The sequence below is a fragment of the Castor canadensis genome, chromosome 1 (genome assembly GCF_047511655.1).
Source record: "Castor canadensis chromosome 1, mCasCan1.hap1v2, whole genome shotgun sequence".
In the NCBI taxonomy this organism is placed as follows: Eukaryota; Metazoa; Chordata; class Mammalia; order Rodentia; family Castoridae; genus Castor; species Castor canadensis.
In genome coordinates, this window is record NC_133386.1 from 123,960,649 (window position 1) to 123,980,373 (window position 19,725).

At 35.9% G+C, this 19,725-nt stretch overlaps 1 protein-coding gene across 19 annotated transcripts in view; it reads left to right on the top strand.

Annotated features, from left to right (window-relative positions):
* Window positions 1–19,725, top strand: part of Dlg2 (discs large MAGUK scaffold protein 2) — a 2,025,432-nt gene that overhangs the window by 1,577,907 nt on the left and 427,800 nt on the right. For all 19 annotated transcript variants that reach the window (XM_074081674.1, XM_074081712.1, XM_074081675.1 and 16 more), the window contains one exon: window positions 12,209–12,364. In XM_074081674.1, the coding sequence (XP_073937775.1) occupies window positions 12,209–12,364 (156 nt within the window). The remainder of the gene's footprint in view (window positions 1–12,208; window positions 12,365–19,725) is intronic.

The following is a 19,725-nucleotide window of genomic DNA, read 5'->3' on the forward strand; positions in this document are numbered from 1 at the left end:
TATTATTATTAATAGGTGTGCCTATGCACCCAATAGTGCTTTTCAATTCCACAAGTAGTAGCAGTTATCCCATGGCTTCACTGTATAATAATAGATTGGACTGCGTATGATTGGACAAAGGTTTACATACAAATTTTTATATATATCCAGATAATGGTGAGAATAGCTCTAATGAAGTCATGCTGAATTTACATTTGTGAGAATTGTGTACGAGTTGCAAATGAAAATGGAGCTCATGGTGAGATGTGATGTACCAGACCCAAGCATAGTAGGATCATTCCCAGAACCACTTCTGCAGCTCAGAGAAAAATATTTGCTTAAATTTCACTCATAAAAATTTGTGTATAGATACGTGCATATAGTGGATAATCACTAGTGAAATAACGAAGGGCACTATTTTATATCTTCCCTTGAAAAAATAAGTATCAATGTTTACTCTAAAAATGGTAATATTTGTCAGCTGAATATTTTTAATTTAGAACAGTGCAGTAATTTGTATTCTATGATACAGAAAGAATTAATGTAACTCATCAATGTGACCAGTTTATGTGTTTCTCAAAAAAGTAGGTCTGTTATCTAAAATTACAGTTCTCAACTCTGACACCAAGCAGGGACCTATGAAACCTTTAAAACACAAATTCCCTAGCTCCATGCCAGATCTACCAAAAGTTCAAGGGAGGAACTGGGGGACATTAGAATCAGAAATGGAACTAAACCCCCATAGGCAATTCTGGTTTGGGAATGCTCAGGCTGGTTTGGGAACCATAAGTGTCCTTATTTGTTTGACTTCAGAAAATTGTATCGACAAATGTAAAAGCAAAATGTAGCAGTTAGAAGAAAGCATAGGCATTTCTCTGTAGAGAAAATTTTCATATAAACTCTAAACCAGCAGCAATATTACTGATAATATGCAAGGAAAATTATTCTTAAGCAAGAGTTACCAAACACAGAATTTGTGCAGTGCTGTTTAGATTTTATAATTAAAAATGTCAGCTATTTAAAAACACTGCAGCAGGGATACATTCTATTCTATAAATATGTATTTCCTTTAAAAATAAGACATTACTTTATTTCCCTTTAAATCAAATTATATCTGATAATAGGCCTCCTCTCAGGCCCAGCCTGAGCATCCATCCTTTAGGAGCTAAGACTTTTGCAGAACAAAATCCTGAAAGAGAAGTATCTTAGGGAAAAATTCTGCTTTGCTTTCTGAATCACAAATCTTCAGTGAGGCAAGGGAATATAAACATCTTGTTATATGATTCAAACTTGCTGAAAAATGTAGTAAATTCAATTCACATAAAGACATAGAAGATGTCTTTATGACTAAGTTTGAATCAAAGTCAGGAGAAACCACTGATCATCTTGTGGACCTATCACACCTACCAAGAGCAACAAAATGGAGGCTATGGGAAGATGAACAGAGAAACCTGATCTAACTTTTATACCTGTATGTAGCTGCCACCTGACCACCTTGGATCTGTTGTATTAAAGATGCTACTCATGAGAACTTACTGTTCTAAGATGCCTCACAAACACAAAGATTCAACAAGGCACATGACTGTCACACATACATTGCTGACAATTCTTGTTTTGTTTCACATTTCCCCTACTTAATTTGTTTCAATGAAGTAGTTCATAATAAATGTTGAAGTCAAAGAGACCAATGCAAGTGATAGTTTGGCCACCCCATCATCCATGCCACCTTATCTTCTCTGAGAGTTAGTATTGCTATGCAAAAATGTAGGTAATATTCACTGTGAAACTGTGTTATTGTATAGATTAAAGATGATGCTGTAGTTGGGCCAAATAATAGCTGGGAAACTGGGAGCTCTGTTATTGCAATAACCTTGTATTCAACCATGTTCTCCCCTACCTCACTACTTAAAAATCCTAAATCCAGAGCTCGGGCAAATCATGTAGATTTTTATAGAATATTGCATGAGATAACTCTAAACTCTATTTCTGCTTTCCACCACTCTGAGCTGACCTCAAGACTCTTTGACACAAATCTAGGGAACTCACTGGCTCTTTGATGTTTTGACCATTAATTTTCACTGTCTTTTTCTATTAGTATGACCTTCATGCAGTTTCTGTGCCTTAATTGTGATCAGAATGTATAATTCTACAATTTCTCTTATCTGGCTGACAGAATGGCTCAAGTGGTAGAGTGCCTACTTAGCAAGCATTAGACTCTGAGTTCAAACCCCAGTAACAACAACAAAAACAATTTCTCCTATGTGGTGAAGGATTTCTGAATTGGTTAGCTATAGGAGACAGAAGTTTTGACTCTAGTGTTAGTCCTAAAGGAAAAAGAAAATTTCCTCAATCTATATTTATTATTGCAGTGTCCTCATTCCAGTAGTCTATTTACTAGTGTCTCTGGCTTCCATGGGTTGAACTGGTCTAGTCAGGATCTCTAATAAGTCACAACTTTCTCTGGATCTTCAAGAGAGACCAATAGTCTTCTGTCCAGATGAACTGCACTGCCTGGTCTCCTGTCCTTCCGTATAATTTGTGCTTTTATTCAACATGCTTGAAATACTTTGGCCTACACTGTATGAGGAGATATCTCTTATTTAAAAGGTAATGAACAGGAGAGCCATAAATATGGTTGTCTCAAATCTGTGTTTGCCAGGGAGAGAGAGAAGGTTTGGAAAATGAGGAGAGAAGTCTGGGGTCTGTAGAGAGGGTCTCATTGCCTCCCCTCACACTTAGCCATTTTTAATCTTGTTAAGTACACGCACACATCCTCTCCATGATGAAGTGGTGCTTGAGAGAAGAATCTATGTTGGGATCAGATTTTTATCTTCTACATCACCCAGATTAGTACTGGTACATAAAAGTAGTCATTTCCTGAGCACCTACCATATGGCAGGTGATTTGTTAACACTTTGCATATTTTGTCTCAATTCTTGCAGCCGTCCTACAAGGTAGGCATTATTAACTCTTTTTCCAGATAAAGAAGTCAAAATTTACACAGTTAGATTGACTTCCCCAGAGTTGCCACATAGATAAGTAAGCAGAAAAGTGTTGAAATGCAGGTTTTATAGCCCCAACGCTTTCTTCTGTGTTCATAGCCTCCTGTATGTTTCCTAAGTAAAGTTAATACATGCTAAAGGAATGAGTAGATGCATCAAGAAGAAAAAGGCTACAGTTGCTCTAAATTTGTTTTAATGGTGCCATCATTTCTATAAAAGGGATTTAGCTAGCATATAATTTCCCTGAAGTAGACTAAACCTTAACTAGAATCTTCTTAGTAACTGAATATATTTGCAGAACCAAGACATTTGGGACTCTGACAAATTTAAATAACAAATATGGCAATACCAGCTAAGTCATCCCATTAGTCATAGACAATTATTCATAATGCTGCTTTTACCACTCTTACAATGCTTTATTAGTACCTATGCAATGCATAGAAATAAAAGCTGCTCATTATTAAGGAAAAAAATATTTCTAAAGTAGAAAATTTTATGTTTCTATTTCTGAGTTGTTTAAAGATGTGTGGATCTTTGGAACTGAATTGAATAGTGCCCAAAACAAATCTCTCTGGAGCAGAAAATATGTGTATTTTAGAGTTTCCAGCATTATTGAGATGCAATTACAAATAAAGTTGTATATTTTTAAGATACAGAACATGATATTTTGATATCCATTGTGAAATGATTACCACTACCAAGGTAGTTAATGTAGCCATTACCTCACACATAGTTAACACGGTGGGAGGGATAGGGAGATCATTAAAATCTAGTCTCTTGTGGAATCAAAAATATAAATTTAAAAAAGAAGGAAAGTATAATTATAAAATTCAATGTTATCCCTATTTCTGTTCAAAGAAAATACAACTAACATTTTGTGACTTTTCCAACTTGCCTACAGATAAACAGCTATGCTTCCTACAAAATTGACATTATAGTACTATGCAGTTTTATGGCTTTTAACCATTAACTTATATAATGAACAATTTTAAAAGTCATTTAGAGCATATGAAATAGTGCAAGAAAGTAAAGACTTTATTATCCAGAAATGATATCGAACAAATTACCTGACATATGCTTCTGGACTTTTTTATCATTAGCTATCAAATAGAATTGTATCATACTTTATTTTTTTTCTTAGACACAGGAACCAGATTATATTGTATATCTACTATTTTACCTGGTTTTTTTTAGTACATTGTGATTATCTTCTATACTATCAAATCTACTTACCTACCAATGTTTTTAAGATCTACATATCTATCCAATACTAATGAAAATATATGTTTTTCCAGTGATTTTTTTTTTTCTTTTTTCTTTTGACAGTACTGGAGTTTGATCTCAAGACTTTGTTCTTGCTAGGCAGTTGCTCTACCATGTAAGCCATGCCTCCAACCACTTTTCCTCTGGTTATTTTTGAGATAGGGTCTCACTTTTTGCCAGGACAGACTGGACTTAAATTCCCCCTACTTATATTCCCACTGTAACTAAGATGACAGGCCCTTCCCACCAGGCCCAGTTATTGGTTGAGATGGGGGTGTGGGGGAGCGGTGTCTTGTGAACTCTTTGTCCTGGCTGGCCTGGAACTATGACGCTCCAGATCTGAGACTCTTGAGTAGCTATAATTACAGACCTGAGCCACCACACCTGGCTTCCAGTGTTTTCCTTCTCAAAATGTGCTAATGACAATCCTCTGTATACCTATAAATCATTCTCTGTAGGATAGATTCTTAGAAGTGGAATTTTCTGAGTTGTAGGCTCAGCAACCACAGTATGTAGAGGGTCTCTTCATAATAATATATGTAATATTTTTAACTTTTTCTTTAAAAAATCATGTATCTGCCTGCTTATGCATAGATTTGGGTATAAAATGAGTATTAGCATACATAAGAATTGAGATACTGTGTTGGGCACTGGGAGGAAAAATAAATTAAGCACATTTGCTGATTTAAAAGAACACAGAAGTTAAAAGGATAGGCAGAGTAAACAAGCAAATTACTTCACAAAGTGGCTGCATGTACGGGAAGGCAGAAAACCAGCAACGTAGAGAGCCTGCAAGGCAAAGAAATGGCTGGTGTCTGGGTAAAATAAGGATATCCTATTAAATTTCAATTTAAATAATATAAACAATGAATTGATATAAGTATAAATATATGTCATGTAATATTACCATATTTATACTAAAAAGTTATTTGTTGTTTATCTGAAATTGAAATTTAATGAACACCTGTATTTCTATTAGCCAAATCAGGCAACCTAGACATAACTAGGTTGTCATAGCTGAAAAGAATCCCTTGGAAATAAATTCATCTCCTCAAAAGTGACAAGAGATGGAAGTATAAACTTGACAGGATACTGCCAGAATGGCTGTTTAGATTCCTGTTGTAGTCAGGACAGGTACTGTGCTAGGTACTCTTCATGTGTCCTTTCATTCATTGTGCATAAGACCTTGAAAGGGAGGAAACTAAACAACTTGCCCAATATCATACAACTGGAATCTAGATAAGACTCACAGTTTATTTCTTTGTCTTTTTCTCTGTTGCCAACCAGACCAAGAATAGGTTAGAGAAGAGACAGATCAGGACAAAGAGAACAGGTGTTACCTTGATGGGGAAGTTTAAAAGTAAAGATCCAGCTCATCAGGTCTTACCTTCATCTCTCACTACAACTTCTTCTGAGTTCCCATGCACATGTGACCTGACGCTGCTTGAAAATGTGGAAAAGTCTCTGTTTTTGTTATTAGTTTTCCTTCCAGACAAATGTGTGCTCTGAACAGAAGGACCATTTTGCCTTATTCACTACCATTTAACTAGGACGTACCTCTCTCTGTGCCATGTTCAGAGTAGGTCTTTGGTAAATATTTGTGGAATAATTGTCATCAATATTAACTTTAACAATCCTGGATATATCTTACCTTCCAAACCCCTGGCTCGTGGTTGGATATTAGATTGTTTTGTTTTGTTTTACTCTGTTTTGCTCTTGTGACAATCCATAGTGGCTTTCTCTCTATAGAAACCTTTGTGCATAATTTATATTTTCTTCTTAGGATAGCACACTTAGAATTGCTAAGACAAAGGGAAAGATTACTTCTAAAACTCCTGAAATACCCTGCCAAATTTCTTTCTTGAAATGCTGTAAGGGGTTTTACACTCCATAGCACCAGCAATGTGAGTGACTTTCTCATCATATCACAACTAAATTGGGATTTATTAATTTTAAGATCCTTTGTTACTTTTAAGCATGCAAACGGCCATATCATTTAATTTGCATTATGTTTGTTCCTAGTGAGATTAAACATTTATTTGTGCATATCTATTTTTTCTTTGTATTTTCTCTTTTGTGATTGGATGATAATAGCCTTTGTTCATTTTTTACTGAAATACTATTGTTTTTCTTATTGAGTTGAAAGTGCATCTTTAAAATATTGATAAACATATTTGAGCAGATGTTTTCTCCACCTATTGCTTACTTATAAGGTTTTTTAAATTTTACTTCAATGGCTTTATGGTTTAATGTAGCCAAACCTCTCAAGTTTTATGTGAATCCTTTCATATATTTTACACTTAAAATTTTTCTTTTCCATCAAGATGCTAGGTACAAATTAACCTGCTGTTTTGTAGATTTATATTTTATCCTAAGAGTTCAATTAAAAAGGAAAAAACAAAACTTTTAAGAGTAGTTAAGCAAAAGTGTGAGAGTTTAAACACAGTATAGAACATATTGGCCTTTCTTCAAATAATCCAGATCCAGGCCTCAAAGCCCTATGCCTGGTCATGATACTGACCCTGAATGTCTCAGATAATATTTGATGGAATATCTTTCAGGAAGCCCCCCAGATATTTCTACAACTGAACACACCCAACATCAAAGTACATCGTTGTAAAGGTCATCGTTGTCAAGGTCACTGATTTTCAACTTCTTATTTCAATAAAATGATCCATAATCCATTTATAACTCACTGCCTTTAAAGGGCCCAATTGTGTTGAATCTTAAACATTCTTATGAAGAAATAAAACATATTAATAATTCAAAACTTTCAAAATGACTGTAAAATGGTCCAGCTCTAATTCTGCCTTTCTCTCTTCAATAAGCAAACATAGTAATATATAACTGAAAGTGGTGTTTACATAAAGAAAATGGGAAATCAATCCTATTTTCTATTTTTGAAAAGTAAATATTTGCAGATTATAGCACAGAGACTTTTATTAATAACAAATTATTTATGGCTCAACAATTTGAAATGATACCACAACTGTCAGCTATACCAAAAGCAAATCATTTTAAAGATGCATATACAAGTCAGGGGAGGGCTTTTGTGATAAAAGCCATTCATAGTTCCTTTGTTCATTCAGAAATTTGTACAGAATTTACATTATAGAAAAGTGGTACTATGAGAACTTTCTGATGCTTGGTGAGTGTGTGAAGAGTGTGTTTTCTAGGTATTCACAGAGGGAAGCAGTGTTCTCAGCTGCTCTCAGCACTGAGCTCAGTGCTTTATACACTTTCTCCCAGTTCCTCACATAGTGTATCGTATATAGTTCACAGTACTATCTTCATTTTCCCCTTTTGAATGCCACAGCTCAGAAAAGTGAAGAATACTAGAAGGTCACACAAAGTAGAATTTGGAAGATCCAGAATCCAAACCAAACTCACTTTCTTTGTACTCACTGTGTTGTTTCCTAACAATTTACCTTCAGTGAAATTTCATAGTTTACAACTTTGCTAATATCATTACAGCTCTATGAATGAAGAAGTTGAGTTTTAGGAAAGTTAATATAGTGCAAATAGGCATCAACTCTGTGGGCCTCAGTAGAAGTTTGGGGACCCAAACTTACGATGCTCAGAATAGGAGGGTGATCTAGACCAATCTTCTCCCAGATCTCTCTGTGTCATACATTAAGGCCTTAATAGCATCTTCACCAAGTGAATAATATGTTCTGCTTGGAGTTCAGTTTAAGAGAAGTCAGTTTCCTCATTGATCATTATCATTAAAATGTCATTGCATAGGTTGAGGCATATGTTCTGTATTCTCTTTTGCCCACTAATATTTTCAGGGCTTCTCAAAACTCTACGCTCAAGACCTATTAGCCCGGAACTGGAATTCAGTCCTCTTATGCTTATTCCTAAAAATCTTTGGCCCAATAAACAGTTTATTATTTGTGTTTACAAATAGGATGATGAGGCAGCCTTTTAAGGTTAAAAAACATTTTCCCAATGTCAGGCAGTACTCCAGGTACGTGGACATTGAAGGCCTTAGCACATCAGCTGCCATCACTGATGTAATTTTGTTCTATATCCTTTTAAAGCAAGGCATGGTGTTGGATGTTCCCTTCCACAGGAAGCCACAGCAGAATGAGGACTGGAGAGACTTAATGCTTTGCAGATTTACCCACATCAGTCTACTTGACAGAGATGTATGCTCAAAGGCACAGAAATTTATAACCCAAATCTTTCCTACTTGTAGTTCTGGCCTAAAAAAGAGACAATAAAAAGTACTGATCACATTTTCTGAGAAAACTCTTCTCACTTTCTATGACAGTGCTTTATTCTTACATCCTTGCATTCAGGAAAGCAATAGGGAAACAAAGATAAGTGAGATTTGGTGCCAATTCCCCAGAAGTCTGTATTCTAGAGAAAATAAGATCTGTATGAACCAATATGACAGTGCAATAAGCTGAAGTCTCCGCCTGAGACAGCTTGAAGGTTATGATGGGGAGTTGGAAAACTCAATAAAGTACGAGTCAATCTTACTGTTACCTCTGAGATAAAGGAGTCACATGCCTTTGATCTTAGACCTTCAGGTGCTACACAGATGAAAAGTGTTTACAGTCACAGTCATCATTATCTGTCTTAAACATTTATTGTCTCTGCTACAGGACTGGGACTACACTTGGGGTATTCAGGTTAGGCATAAAATTTAAAGGGGAACCAAAAATCTCAGTAGTTAAGGTGGTTACATTTTAATGCAATATTTTCAAAAATAAAATTAATGCAAAGAATCAATAATGAACAAAGTATCAAATTTTAAAGACAAGATCAGTCCGGTATTGGTATCTGATATTGGTACTGTGGTATTGTGTAGCGGTCAAAGGTTTTGTCAGTTTCTTTGTGTGGCATAGTACAATTGCCCTGATCTGAAAGGAATATAAAGCGAGCACATGTGTCCATTTTATTTTCACTCTTAACTGCAAACCAGAGATCTGACCTAAGCTCCAGTGAGGGGTAAGGTGGGAAGTTGCTATTTAATTTTCATTATACAAGTATTGTCATATGGGAACAATGGGGAAAACGCAATGGCCTGAGCCCTCATAGGGCACCTTAAGGAATAAATCCGGACTGTTCTAGATTCAAGGACTCTCTAGATATTTTGGCAACAAAATTTTGTAGAGCTTCACTCTGGTTCTCTATAATTAGTGGCACATCTTCAGTGACCCTCTTTGTGACCTCTTTTTCTTATGCTATCAGCTGATGATTTCTTTTTCTGACCCCTTATTCACATTATTCACATTCCCTAGGAGAGTCCAATTGACTTAGTCCTGGTTATTTAGTTTTTGTCATTTGAGCTCTACCATACTGATCATGGCTGCAGGATAAGATGCCTAATTCTGGTCAAATGGTCTGAGCTGCTCAGCCTGTGGAGAGGACTGACCTGGGTTTGAGGCAAATGAGGCAAATGAGAAGGGGTATTAACAGGTAACGTAGTTTTTAGAATAGGGTACAGATGAAGCATAACTCTCTAATACACCAGAATGAAGGATTAGTGATTAAAAATGCAAGGAAGCAGAATAAATAGCAAGTGCTAATGGAGTTCAGAGTAAAGAGAGATCACCAAGGGACATGGTTGTGTTAATTCTATGCAACAAGAACCTGTAATTATAAACCCATAGATATGCAAATAAATGCTGATGGCTCAGCAGATAACACTATCAAGTCATTTATCTATGGCCCCTGATAAGTGGATGGCAAGATAAATAATCCATTTATAAATTCACTTAGCGATTTCACTAGTATCTCCATTTACCCCTCCCCTTTCTCTGGACAACCACAGAATGGAGAGAGCCAGCAGGCATCTTACTTGGACCTTCTGACTCTGAGTACTTCTAATGGAACAAATAGGCTCTTCCACTGTGGCTGGTTGATTCAACACAAAGGAAAGTTATTTCCCTACTGCATTTTTTGCTGCCCTACTGAGAAATAATGTTGGTATCTATTCCTGCCACCCAGATCCCAGTGACAGTGATAAGCACTTCTTGTCTGTCTGCAGAGAGGTCACAGAGAATGTATGGCAAGGAAGAACTATGGTCTAACTGCCAATATTAGGCCTTCTGGAAGTCTGGAAAGAGCTAGAAGAATTTATTTCTCTCAGTAAAGAATAGTTAAAAAGAAAATTACCCATTCATTCAGAGAGATATGTATGAAGTCCCTACTCTGTGCCATTCCTACATTCCGACTTTCACTTGTGCAGTAACCACTCTGTGCTGTACTGTGTTCTACATGGTACGTACTATAAGACAGAATCTTAGGTCTGTAATGAAGCTATTAGATAGAAATCTTCAAACATGAAACCCATCTCACTGATATTTTTAGTTTTATTATTTGGTTGGAAGAGGACATGGTGACACGTGTCAAGTGTTAGGCTGTTTTGGTATTTTTTTCATCAATCCATCTCTAAAGGTATCAAGTATTCTCACAACCAAGAAAAGAACCTGGGTCTGATATGTCTACTCTTTAGCAAGTGACCATACAACATAGCAAGTAAATAGGGAACAGATGAATGAAAGGCTAAATGACAGATAAAAGTGAAGAACCTTCGATATTAGGAAGAGTGTCTCTACATTACTAAGACTTTGAATGAGTAATTAAGCATAGGCAAATAATCAATCCACAATGAAAGAATTCTAAAAGTGACTATAAGCAAAAAAATAAGAACCTCCTAAAATCTAAGGTATTGAAGTCTTCCTGAAACACCAAATCTACTAAATACATGAGTCATATAATAATATTACATCCATAAAATGCTTTCAAAAATGACACAAGTAAAAGTTACAAGAGCTCAGCACTGGGCAAAGTGCAGGCCCTTATATTTACTGTCTTGGATACTGTACTGTTCACAGAATACATTTTCCTTTAATTAAGTTGAAAACAATATACTTAGGAACTTTTTAAAGATAAGCCATAGCCAGCTTTGATTCTGAAGTTTTTTCTCTGAATATGGTGCTGCTGAGGTAAACAGACTAAGAAATCATTGGTAACTTCATTTTCTTGGTCTATAGAGTCAACCTCAGACTGAGAAAAATTGAATCAACACTTTGACGAAGAAAGCACTGAAATGACATCATCATCAAAATGTTTTATGACCTCATAGAAGTCATCAGTTCCTTTTTTCTAAAGTCCTATGCTAGCAGTTTAGATTAGCTACCATTTTATGTATTTTAATATAAAGATGCAGCAAATTCTCTAAGTACTTATAGGCTGTAAATTATATAGCACTATAATAGCATTCTTTATATTTCCCTGTATATAAAGAGGGTGCTAAATGAACTGCAGGTGTAATTAAATGTATTAGCACTTGTGATGGGCTCTAACTCTAGTTATTTCTTTGTATTTGCAGTATTAAATTTTATAGGCATGGATCTATTAATACTAGCTCCTGTCTATATAGCAAAAAAATGACACTAGGTTAAACTACATAGTTTATTTTCACCCACATAAAAGAAATGCGAAGTTAGATAATCCAGAAGCAGTATAGTGTCACACCATTAGCAATAGTAACAGAGGTTTTTCCTTTATGTTCCATTTTCTCTATTGTTTTTCTCCATCCTCAAGGTTGTCACATAGTCCAAGATGACCACAGAAGTACCAGCTAGCATGTGCGGGTTTTGGGTCTACAGAGGGAGAAAGTAGAAGAGAACATAATTGCAGGGGTCCCAGCTAAATCAACTTCCCTATAAGCAGCTATTCACAAGTCCCATAAAACCCTTCTGCTCTGATCACATTGGACTAAACATTCTCATTGGGTCACATTTACCCATAAGGAAGGCTAAGAAATGAAGTCTTTATTATTTGAAGAATAACTAGTAGAAAATTTGATTTCTATTAATAAGAGATGAGGAGTAAATGGCTTTGGTTTATATTTTTACTTTTATTATAGTGAAATGCTAACAGTTGCACAGTTGTTCCCTGTTGTGTGCTAACCAAGCATCTTTCTCTTCCTCTTGTGTCACCAGGCCTCCGGAACCTGTTTACAGCACTGTGAACAAACTGTGTGATAAGCCTGCTTCTCCCAGGCACTATTCCCCTGTTGAGTGTGACAAAAGCTTCCTTCTCTCAGCTCCCTACCCCCACTACCACCTAGGCCTGCTCCCTGACTCTGAGATGACCAGGTACTGCATGCGCTTTTTCACTTCATCTTCTCCAATTGCTTGTGCTTCTCCAAGGGTGATGGGTAGAATCTGCCTCTGTTCGCTTTTCTTGCACTCAACATCTTTCTCTGGGTGGAGAGATGTTTGGTTTTTGTGGGAGAAATTAAGAACATTGCCTTTTATTCCCCCTGGTGTGATCACAAGGCACTTCATATGTTCTTGATTCCTATACCTTTTAATAAGGTGCAATTACATTGCTCCAGAACAATTAATTTTGGAGTTTGTCACCATTTCCCTCATACAGAAGGATAAAGGAGAACATTTATTGAGTATTTTTAATAATATTTAATAAATGCTTCCTTTGCCCCAGGTATAACATGGCCTTTGAACTGAATGCTATCATTGGCATTAAACATTTTAATAGCATATTAAATTAATATCACCATTTATCTGTCTCCCTGAGCAACATATCCAAGCCTACAGAATTAGTTGGTTCTATCTAACCATAGTGCATCTAAACTTAATATTTATACTATGATACTCTGCTAGGTGTTTACATAGGTTGTTTTGTTTAATTAATCCCATCTATATAAAGCTATAGAAGCTCAGAGATCTTAAGGCATTGCTTATAGTATGACCTCCCAGCAAATGTTGAGTCCAGATTTGACCTTAGAATATTACAAGATTTTCCACAAAATCATTGTAAATGAATCATTCTAAGTCTGAAAGCCAAACGTGATTCTGCATCAATAGCTTAAAGCACACATGTGATAAATAATAAAAGCTTTATCTTCATGTAGTTACCAAAGTCAGAGAGAGAAAGGAAAGCAAGAAAAATTGAATCTATTGTTCCATGCAGTAGTTCCAATTTAGTCTGAATTGAGAGATCCCCATTGTAACATTCCTAAACCTACAGGGTTCTTAGGTAGTTACATTTTCAGACAGAATGTCTTCATAATATTGCTAGGCCTCAGAAAGTACTGACTTTAGAATATTCAAAGTACAGGCAGATATATCAAGAGAGTCTTCTTAGAACATCATCTTTATTTTTTTGTAATTTCAAAGAATTAGTTTAGAAGCCAATTACCGGTCTCCCAAGGGAAGTTAAATAACAAATTTTAGGTTATGAAAAAAAAACATAGTATGAAAAAATTTGTTTTGACCATTTAACTAGCTGGCACATTTTCACTTAGCTGCAACATTTAAAGCTTAATAGTATTTCAGAATGCTTTATAATTACTAATTAAATCCTACATTTGTAAGAATTCAAAAAAACTATTTCTTGATACAGTAAACTATATCACTTTGAAGCTTCTAGAGGGACAAGTCAGCATAGCCACAGCGAGGTAAGAAGAATACCTACATGAATGACTTTCATGCTTTTGTAGTCAGCTTGCAGAGGCAGCTAACACTTCCTGAGCTCTTCCTCTGTGCCAGGCACTTTGTTAACACACTTTATATGACTCATTTCTTCCAATCCTCACAGTCACATTATAAGGTAAATGTTAGCATGATCTTTGTTTCACAAATGAGAAAAATGAGACCTGAGAAGTTTGTCCAAGATCATCCACTAATAAGTAGCAGAACTGGAATTCAAACCCAGGTGACAAGTGACCTTAGCCCCTGCATTGGCACCTGCATGATAGCAGACATTTTGCTCATTGGAAAAATTCTCCATGTTTCTCTTTTTTTTTTTTTTTTTTGTCATTTTTCTGTCTTTACCCTATTTCCCATTTCCATTTCTCTGGTCCAATGTCAACAAATTTTTTAACCCATACTCTTTTTTTTTTTTTTTTTGATGAACATGAAAGTGACATTGGTTTCTTTCTACCCCGCTGGGAATTTTGATGCATCTCTCCTTAAAAATTCACCAGATCTACCTCACACTGGGTGGACCTACCAAATTTGGTTCTTCTCAGTCTCCTTTCTGTAATCTGTATTATAAAAACCACAGGGTTTCCTCTTTTATGTTTCAAATTTTAAAAATTTACAGTATAATTTTAAATGTCTTTTTCAAATTACATACTCTCAACAATTCTGATATGCACCTGTTCCCAACCCACCATCTCAACAACCCACCATCCCAACAAATTTGGTGTTTCTATTTATTCTATCTCCTTTCCCCCTTCTTTATTTCCTTTTCCTTTGTTTCTTTTTTACTTCTTTTATTCATATGTGCATACAATGTTTGGGTCATTTCTCCCCACTTCCCCCCACACCTTCCCTTTCCCCCACCCCCTCCATCTCCCCCCTCATTGTTTTCTTTATCTTATCTTTCTAGAAAAAAGTCACTCATACACACATACACACACACACACATACACGCACATGCATTTCAGAGGCCTTGTCTCCAATACATTGATACCAGAAATCTTGATTTCACCCCACTTAACTCCTTCTCTATACTTCTCCATCTCAGTAAATGACACTTTTCTACCAAGCCAAAAACTTGAGAGTCATTCTTAATACCTTATACTTCTTACATCCATCATTCAGTCCATTTTCAAGTCCTGTTGATTCTACTTCCAAAATATAGCTTAAATCTGTTTGCTTCCCTCTACTTGTAGTTCTGCCACTTTTATCCAAGTCCTGTCACTCCTCAGCTACAATAGCCTCCTAACTGGTCTTACCACTTCCACTGTTAGCCTCTTGACATTCTGAATGCAGCCAAAGCAATCTGTTAAAAGTATGCTTTTGCATTAGGATAAAATGCAAAGTCATTAACGTAGCATCCAGACTCTGCATGATCTAGTACCTGCCTGCCTCTTGAACGTCTCATTTCACTCTTCTTTTTGCTGACTACACTAATCACATTGGCCTTCTTTTTATTCACCAAATGCACTAAATCTTTTCTTTCTCCAGTGCTTCACACATGCATTTTCTTCAACTGAAAAGCTCTTCTTATACTTTGCCTAATTAACTTCTGGTCATCTTAGATCCAAACTTAAATTGCACTTCTTCACAGAAGGTCTCTGAAACAGAAAACAAGGTCTCCTATTATATATTCTCTTTCTCTCTTTTCCTTAAGAGTCAGGCAATTTATAATTATACATTTATTTCTGTGGCTTTCAAACTAAATGCCTGCTTCACATTCTCCACTGTTGGCTCAATGAATGGGATTATCTCTACTTTGTGCACTGCTGTATTGCCAACATTCAACACAGAGTCTAGCATATCAGGAGCTCAAAGTTACTAGGTAAACATGAAAATAAGATCTGCAGACAAACAAACTGATACCCTTTTCCAGAACAGGTCATAACTCAAGTTATGCTTTACCTAGTTCTTAGCTAATACATAAAATTACTCCATGAATGAATAAATGTATGCATGGAAACAAAAAACAGAAGTTACTTTACATTACACTCTCTCCTAAATTATTTTGATGGTCAATATCCACATTAGAGATCCATTAGTAACTGTCAGATCTTTATGGAGACTGAGCAATTTGCCTCAGAAATCATTAACTTCCTCTCCAGTGGGAAATAACCTTTCTAAGCAGATGTTTCTTGAAATGCAGCCAATAACTCACAGGAAAAGTTCTAGAATTCTGGTTCCATTACTACACAATCACTTGTTTTTCCCACATATTCTTGAATAACTCTCAGAATCTCTCATAGATAAGAACTTAGAAAAGCAAGCCCTTATCTAACTCTAGCAATGCTGAGGACCCCAATCTAACTATCTCCGTGGATTATGTCTTATTACTACTCTGAGGAAAATGAAAAAAAAAAATTTAGAATCTTCTGCCCTAAAAAGATATTGTCATTCAACCACCAACTAATATAAAATCCTGTACTCAACTTTTAACAAAGTTGAAAGCTGAAAAAGCCAACCAAAAATGTTGAACTTTAAGCTGCAGAATGTGATGATGCATAATTTTCAGGGCACTTGAGAATTTCCCATAGTGCATTTCAGAAGTATGTACCCAGGGATACAGCAGTTACTACCATAGATTAGTGTTTGAGAGAGTTTGGGGAAAGTCATTGTATGCGACCACCCTTACATTAGTACCAGTTTAATTCTTAGTAAGCATTCAGAAAAATAACGGGAAGTCAGCAAAAGTAACAAGAGCCAGACTTCTGTATTCGCTGAGTTTCAGTGAAAATACCCAAGGCCTCAACTCTTTGAATTTATAACAAAAGCTCCCTAATAAATTAATTATATAGACAGTTTACTTCTATAAGGTTATCTAAAGGAAAATAGAGAAGTTATAAGATTTCCTTAGGAAAGCCCTTAAATTATGTAGCACACTGCCTAAGACTACAGATTATGTCTAGAGTAACTGACTTTTTAGACCATGCACAAATAAGAAATGGGCAGAGCCTGGAATTAAACTAAAATTTGAAGTTTTATAAAAAGTAATGGCATTGCTATAGGACTTCTGCTTATCTAGTACATTGCTTTTTTAAAAGTAGTTTTTGATGTTGTAATTAATTTTCTTGCTTTGAAAGAGCAAGTTATTCCAATTTTGACATTCCTAAAGCAAGGAGAGTAGCATTCTTGGCTGTTTTCTCAACATGTATGGCATATTTTCATGTGTTCTTTTACAGAAATTATCTGAAGTATTCTTATTTTGCAGTTGAAGAGATGCTGAGATAAATCAAGTGAATTGTGATTAAAATGTATTGGCAGATTTTAGATAAGAATGGATTCTGAGGCATTATATGAATGTAAGATATTTTCACTCATTGAAGAGATTATATCCATTGATGTTTTAGATACTAGTCATTATCCTGGATGCTTGGTATTCAAAGGTGAATAAAACAATCTCCTCCATTAAGGAGCTCACAGACATAAATGATGAATTATTCACTGTATAACACTATCTGCTAAAAGACGTGTTTGTTTAATATGCCTAATCTCAACTAAATTTTAAAACAAAAGGTTTAGACAGATTAAATTTAAGTTTATTTTGAGTGAAGAACAATTTATGAATCAGGCAGCACTCAGAATCAGAAGTTTAGAGAGATTTGCCTAAGATTGTGAGGAGTGGGCTCTAATAGGCTGAACACAGGAGCACAGTGGTAGAGAAATCACCTGACTGGTTACAGGTAGGCATCTGCCTCATTTGTGCATGGTATGATGAGTTTGCTGCTTGTCATTATCTGAAACTACTCTATTTGTTGTACTCCTAAGTTAGATTTTTAGTTTGCTTATGTATTAAGTTAGATTGAATCTATATAAGAACTCAGAATATGAAGATAGACTCAAGCTAATAGCTTCCTACTTATTTAGAATCGGACAAGCACAAGAGGTGCTGATGGTCATCAGCTGTCTGCTCTGCAGAGGTGTGAATGTACATACAGGAATATCCCCCATCCACACGTGCTTTGCCAACTCCTAATCATTTACATAACAAGCATTATTTGTGGAAAATGTAATCTCAACGTGTACATCTATAAGCAAGTCTAGCTGCCAACTGTTCTCTGCAGGCCTCAGAGAATCCACATATTCAATTCACTACTTTTGCAGAAAGCTTAAAGTTGGCAGCTCCAAGACTTCTAATTTGGGGACACAAAATTCATCTTTATATCATAGGTCTCGATCCTATGCCAAAGTTATGGTGATTTATCTTTGGATGGCTTTCTTTCCTTGCAAAATAATAGTAAATTTACCTGGTTTTCTCTGCATCAAAATCTATAAACCTGATATCAAATATAAATTCTAGATGTAACCTAGAAAAGAAGTTCATGTGAGTCTCTAAAAACAAGCAGAGGAGGAGTCACCTCATTCTACATGTCACCTCACCCTTGCTGATGATACTGAGGTCATCAGTCAAATTACGGAAGAAATGCTTTCAAAGTAACAGAAATAAGACTGATGGTGTATAAAAGCACAGTGTGTTCAGGATAGCCAAAGTACTTCAGGATAGATGAGGCTGGAGTTCTAGGCAGCTAAAGTTCATAAAGGGGCTTACTTGCCAGGCTGAGAGTTTTGGACTTTATCCTATAAGCAGTGGAAAGCTCTTGAAGTTTAAAACTGAGCAGGAACACTGTCTGATTTGCATTTTTAGAAAAATCACTTTGTCAGCTGTGTGGAAATACTTTGAAGGCAGGGAAACTAATTACTGTGTGTATCCTAGAGTGGGGTTGAAATGCTGACAAACTGAGCTGAGACAGTGGGGACAGGTACAAATGGATTCCAACTATAGGGATCCAACAGTACTTGGTAATTGATTCAGGGGAAGAATTTTCTGGCATGGGATATTTGTTAGATGGTGATCACATTGCTTCCTCTGCAGAGATCGAGCACTCATCCACGTTAAATACATTTAAACAAAAACTCCTTAGAACACAATGAAAGGTTTATGCACGTATGAAAATATCACAATGAAATCCATTATTTTGTGTAGTTAATATACACCAATAACAAGTTTTAAAAAGACAAAGAGAAAGGAGGTTAATCCGTTAAATCTGTTGCTTGAGGTGGTAGCCATAGAATATTCTAGATGGACCAAGGGTTGTGCCCAAGCTATTTAGGTTCAAGGCCTTCCTTTGGGCATACTTATCACATGCATTTTAGCTAAATACTTCTCTCTCAGAGCTTCAATTTGCTCACCAGAAAATGAGGAAAATAACCCTATCTGTGCTATTCCCTTCACATAGTGGTTGTGAGGATAAGGGAAATGAAGCAAATGAATTTTCTTCCAGGCACTGTCCACCCACATTAGACTTTATTAATTGTTTCCATATGTTGATTCTGTCTTAAAGCCCTGAGCACATATATATTCATTTTATTGCCATAACAAATCAGGTGAAAAATGTTTATCAGCACAGGTAAATCCTCTGAGGCCATAAGAAAAGCTGCTGATGCTAAATCCATCCATCTATCTCATTCTTAACAGCCATCCTTCTTGTCACCATAGGCAAAGTCACATTTTTTCCCTTTTATTTTTACATTTATAGGCTCCCTGTAAACGGTGGCATGTTTCAAAGCTCCTGTGTGACTTATAAACCTTATGAGATAATCTTCTTTTAAAAATCTACTTGTGTAGGCTATTTCTATCCTACATATACCTTCTTAGGAACATGAACAAAATTACATTTACTCTGGAATGCAGATTAGTCACCAGGGGTTTCACATATGTATCATTTTGTTTCTAATAATCCCATCATTTGTGCAAAGGTGGGTTTTGTGGCTCTGTACAACCCAGCTTCTTTCTCAGCCCTCCACCTCTTACACCCACTCTCCCACAAATCTATGGATCCTAAAAGGAAATCTGAGCCTTGTTCCCACACTGTTTAATCTGGGAAATAGACCATTAAAGAGAAAAAGAAGATGCTTAACAAATCATTGACCTTCTTATGTCCTTGAAAAGCTGATATAATTTTTAAGATTTCTTCATTTTATTTTTAATTAAAACCAGGAGAGGAAGCTCTCTG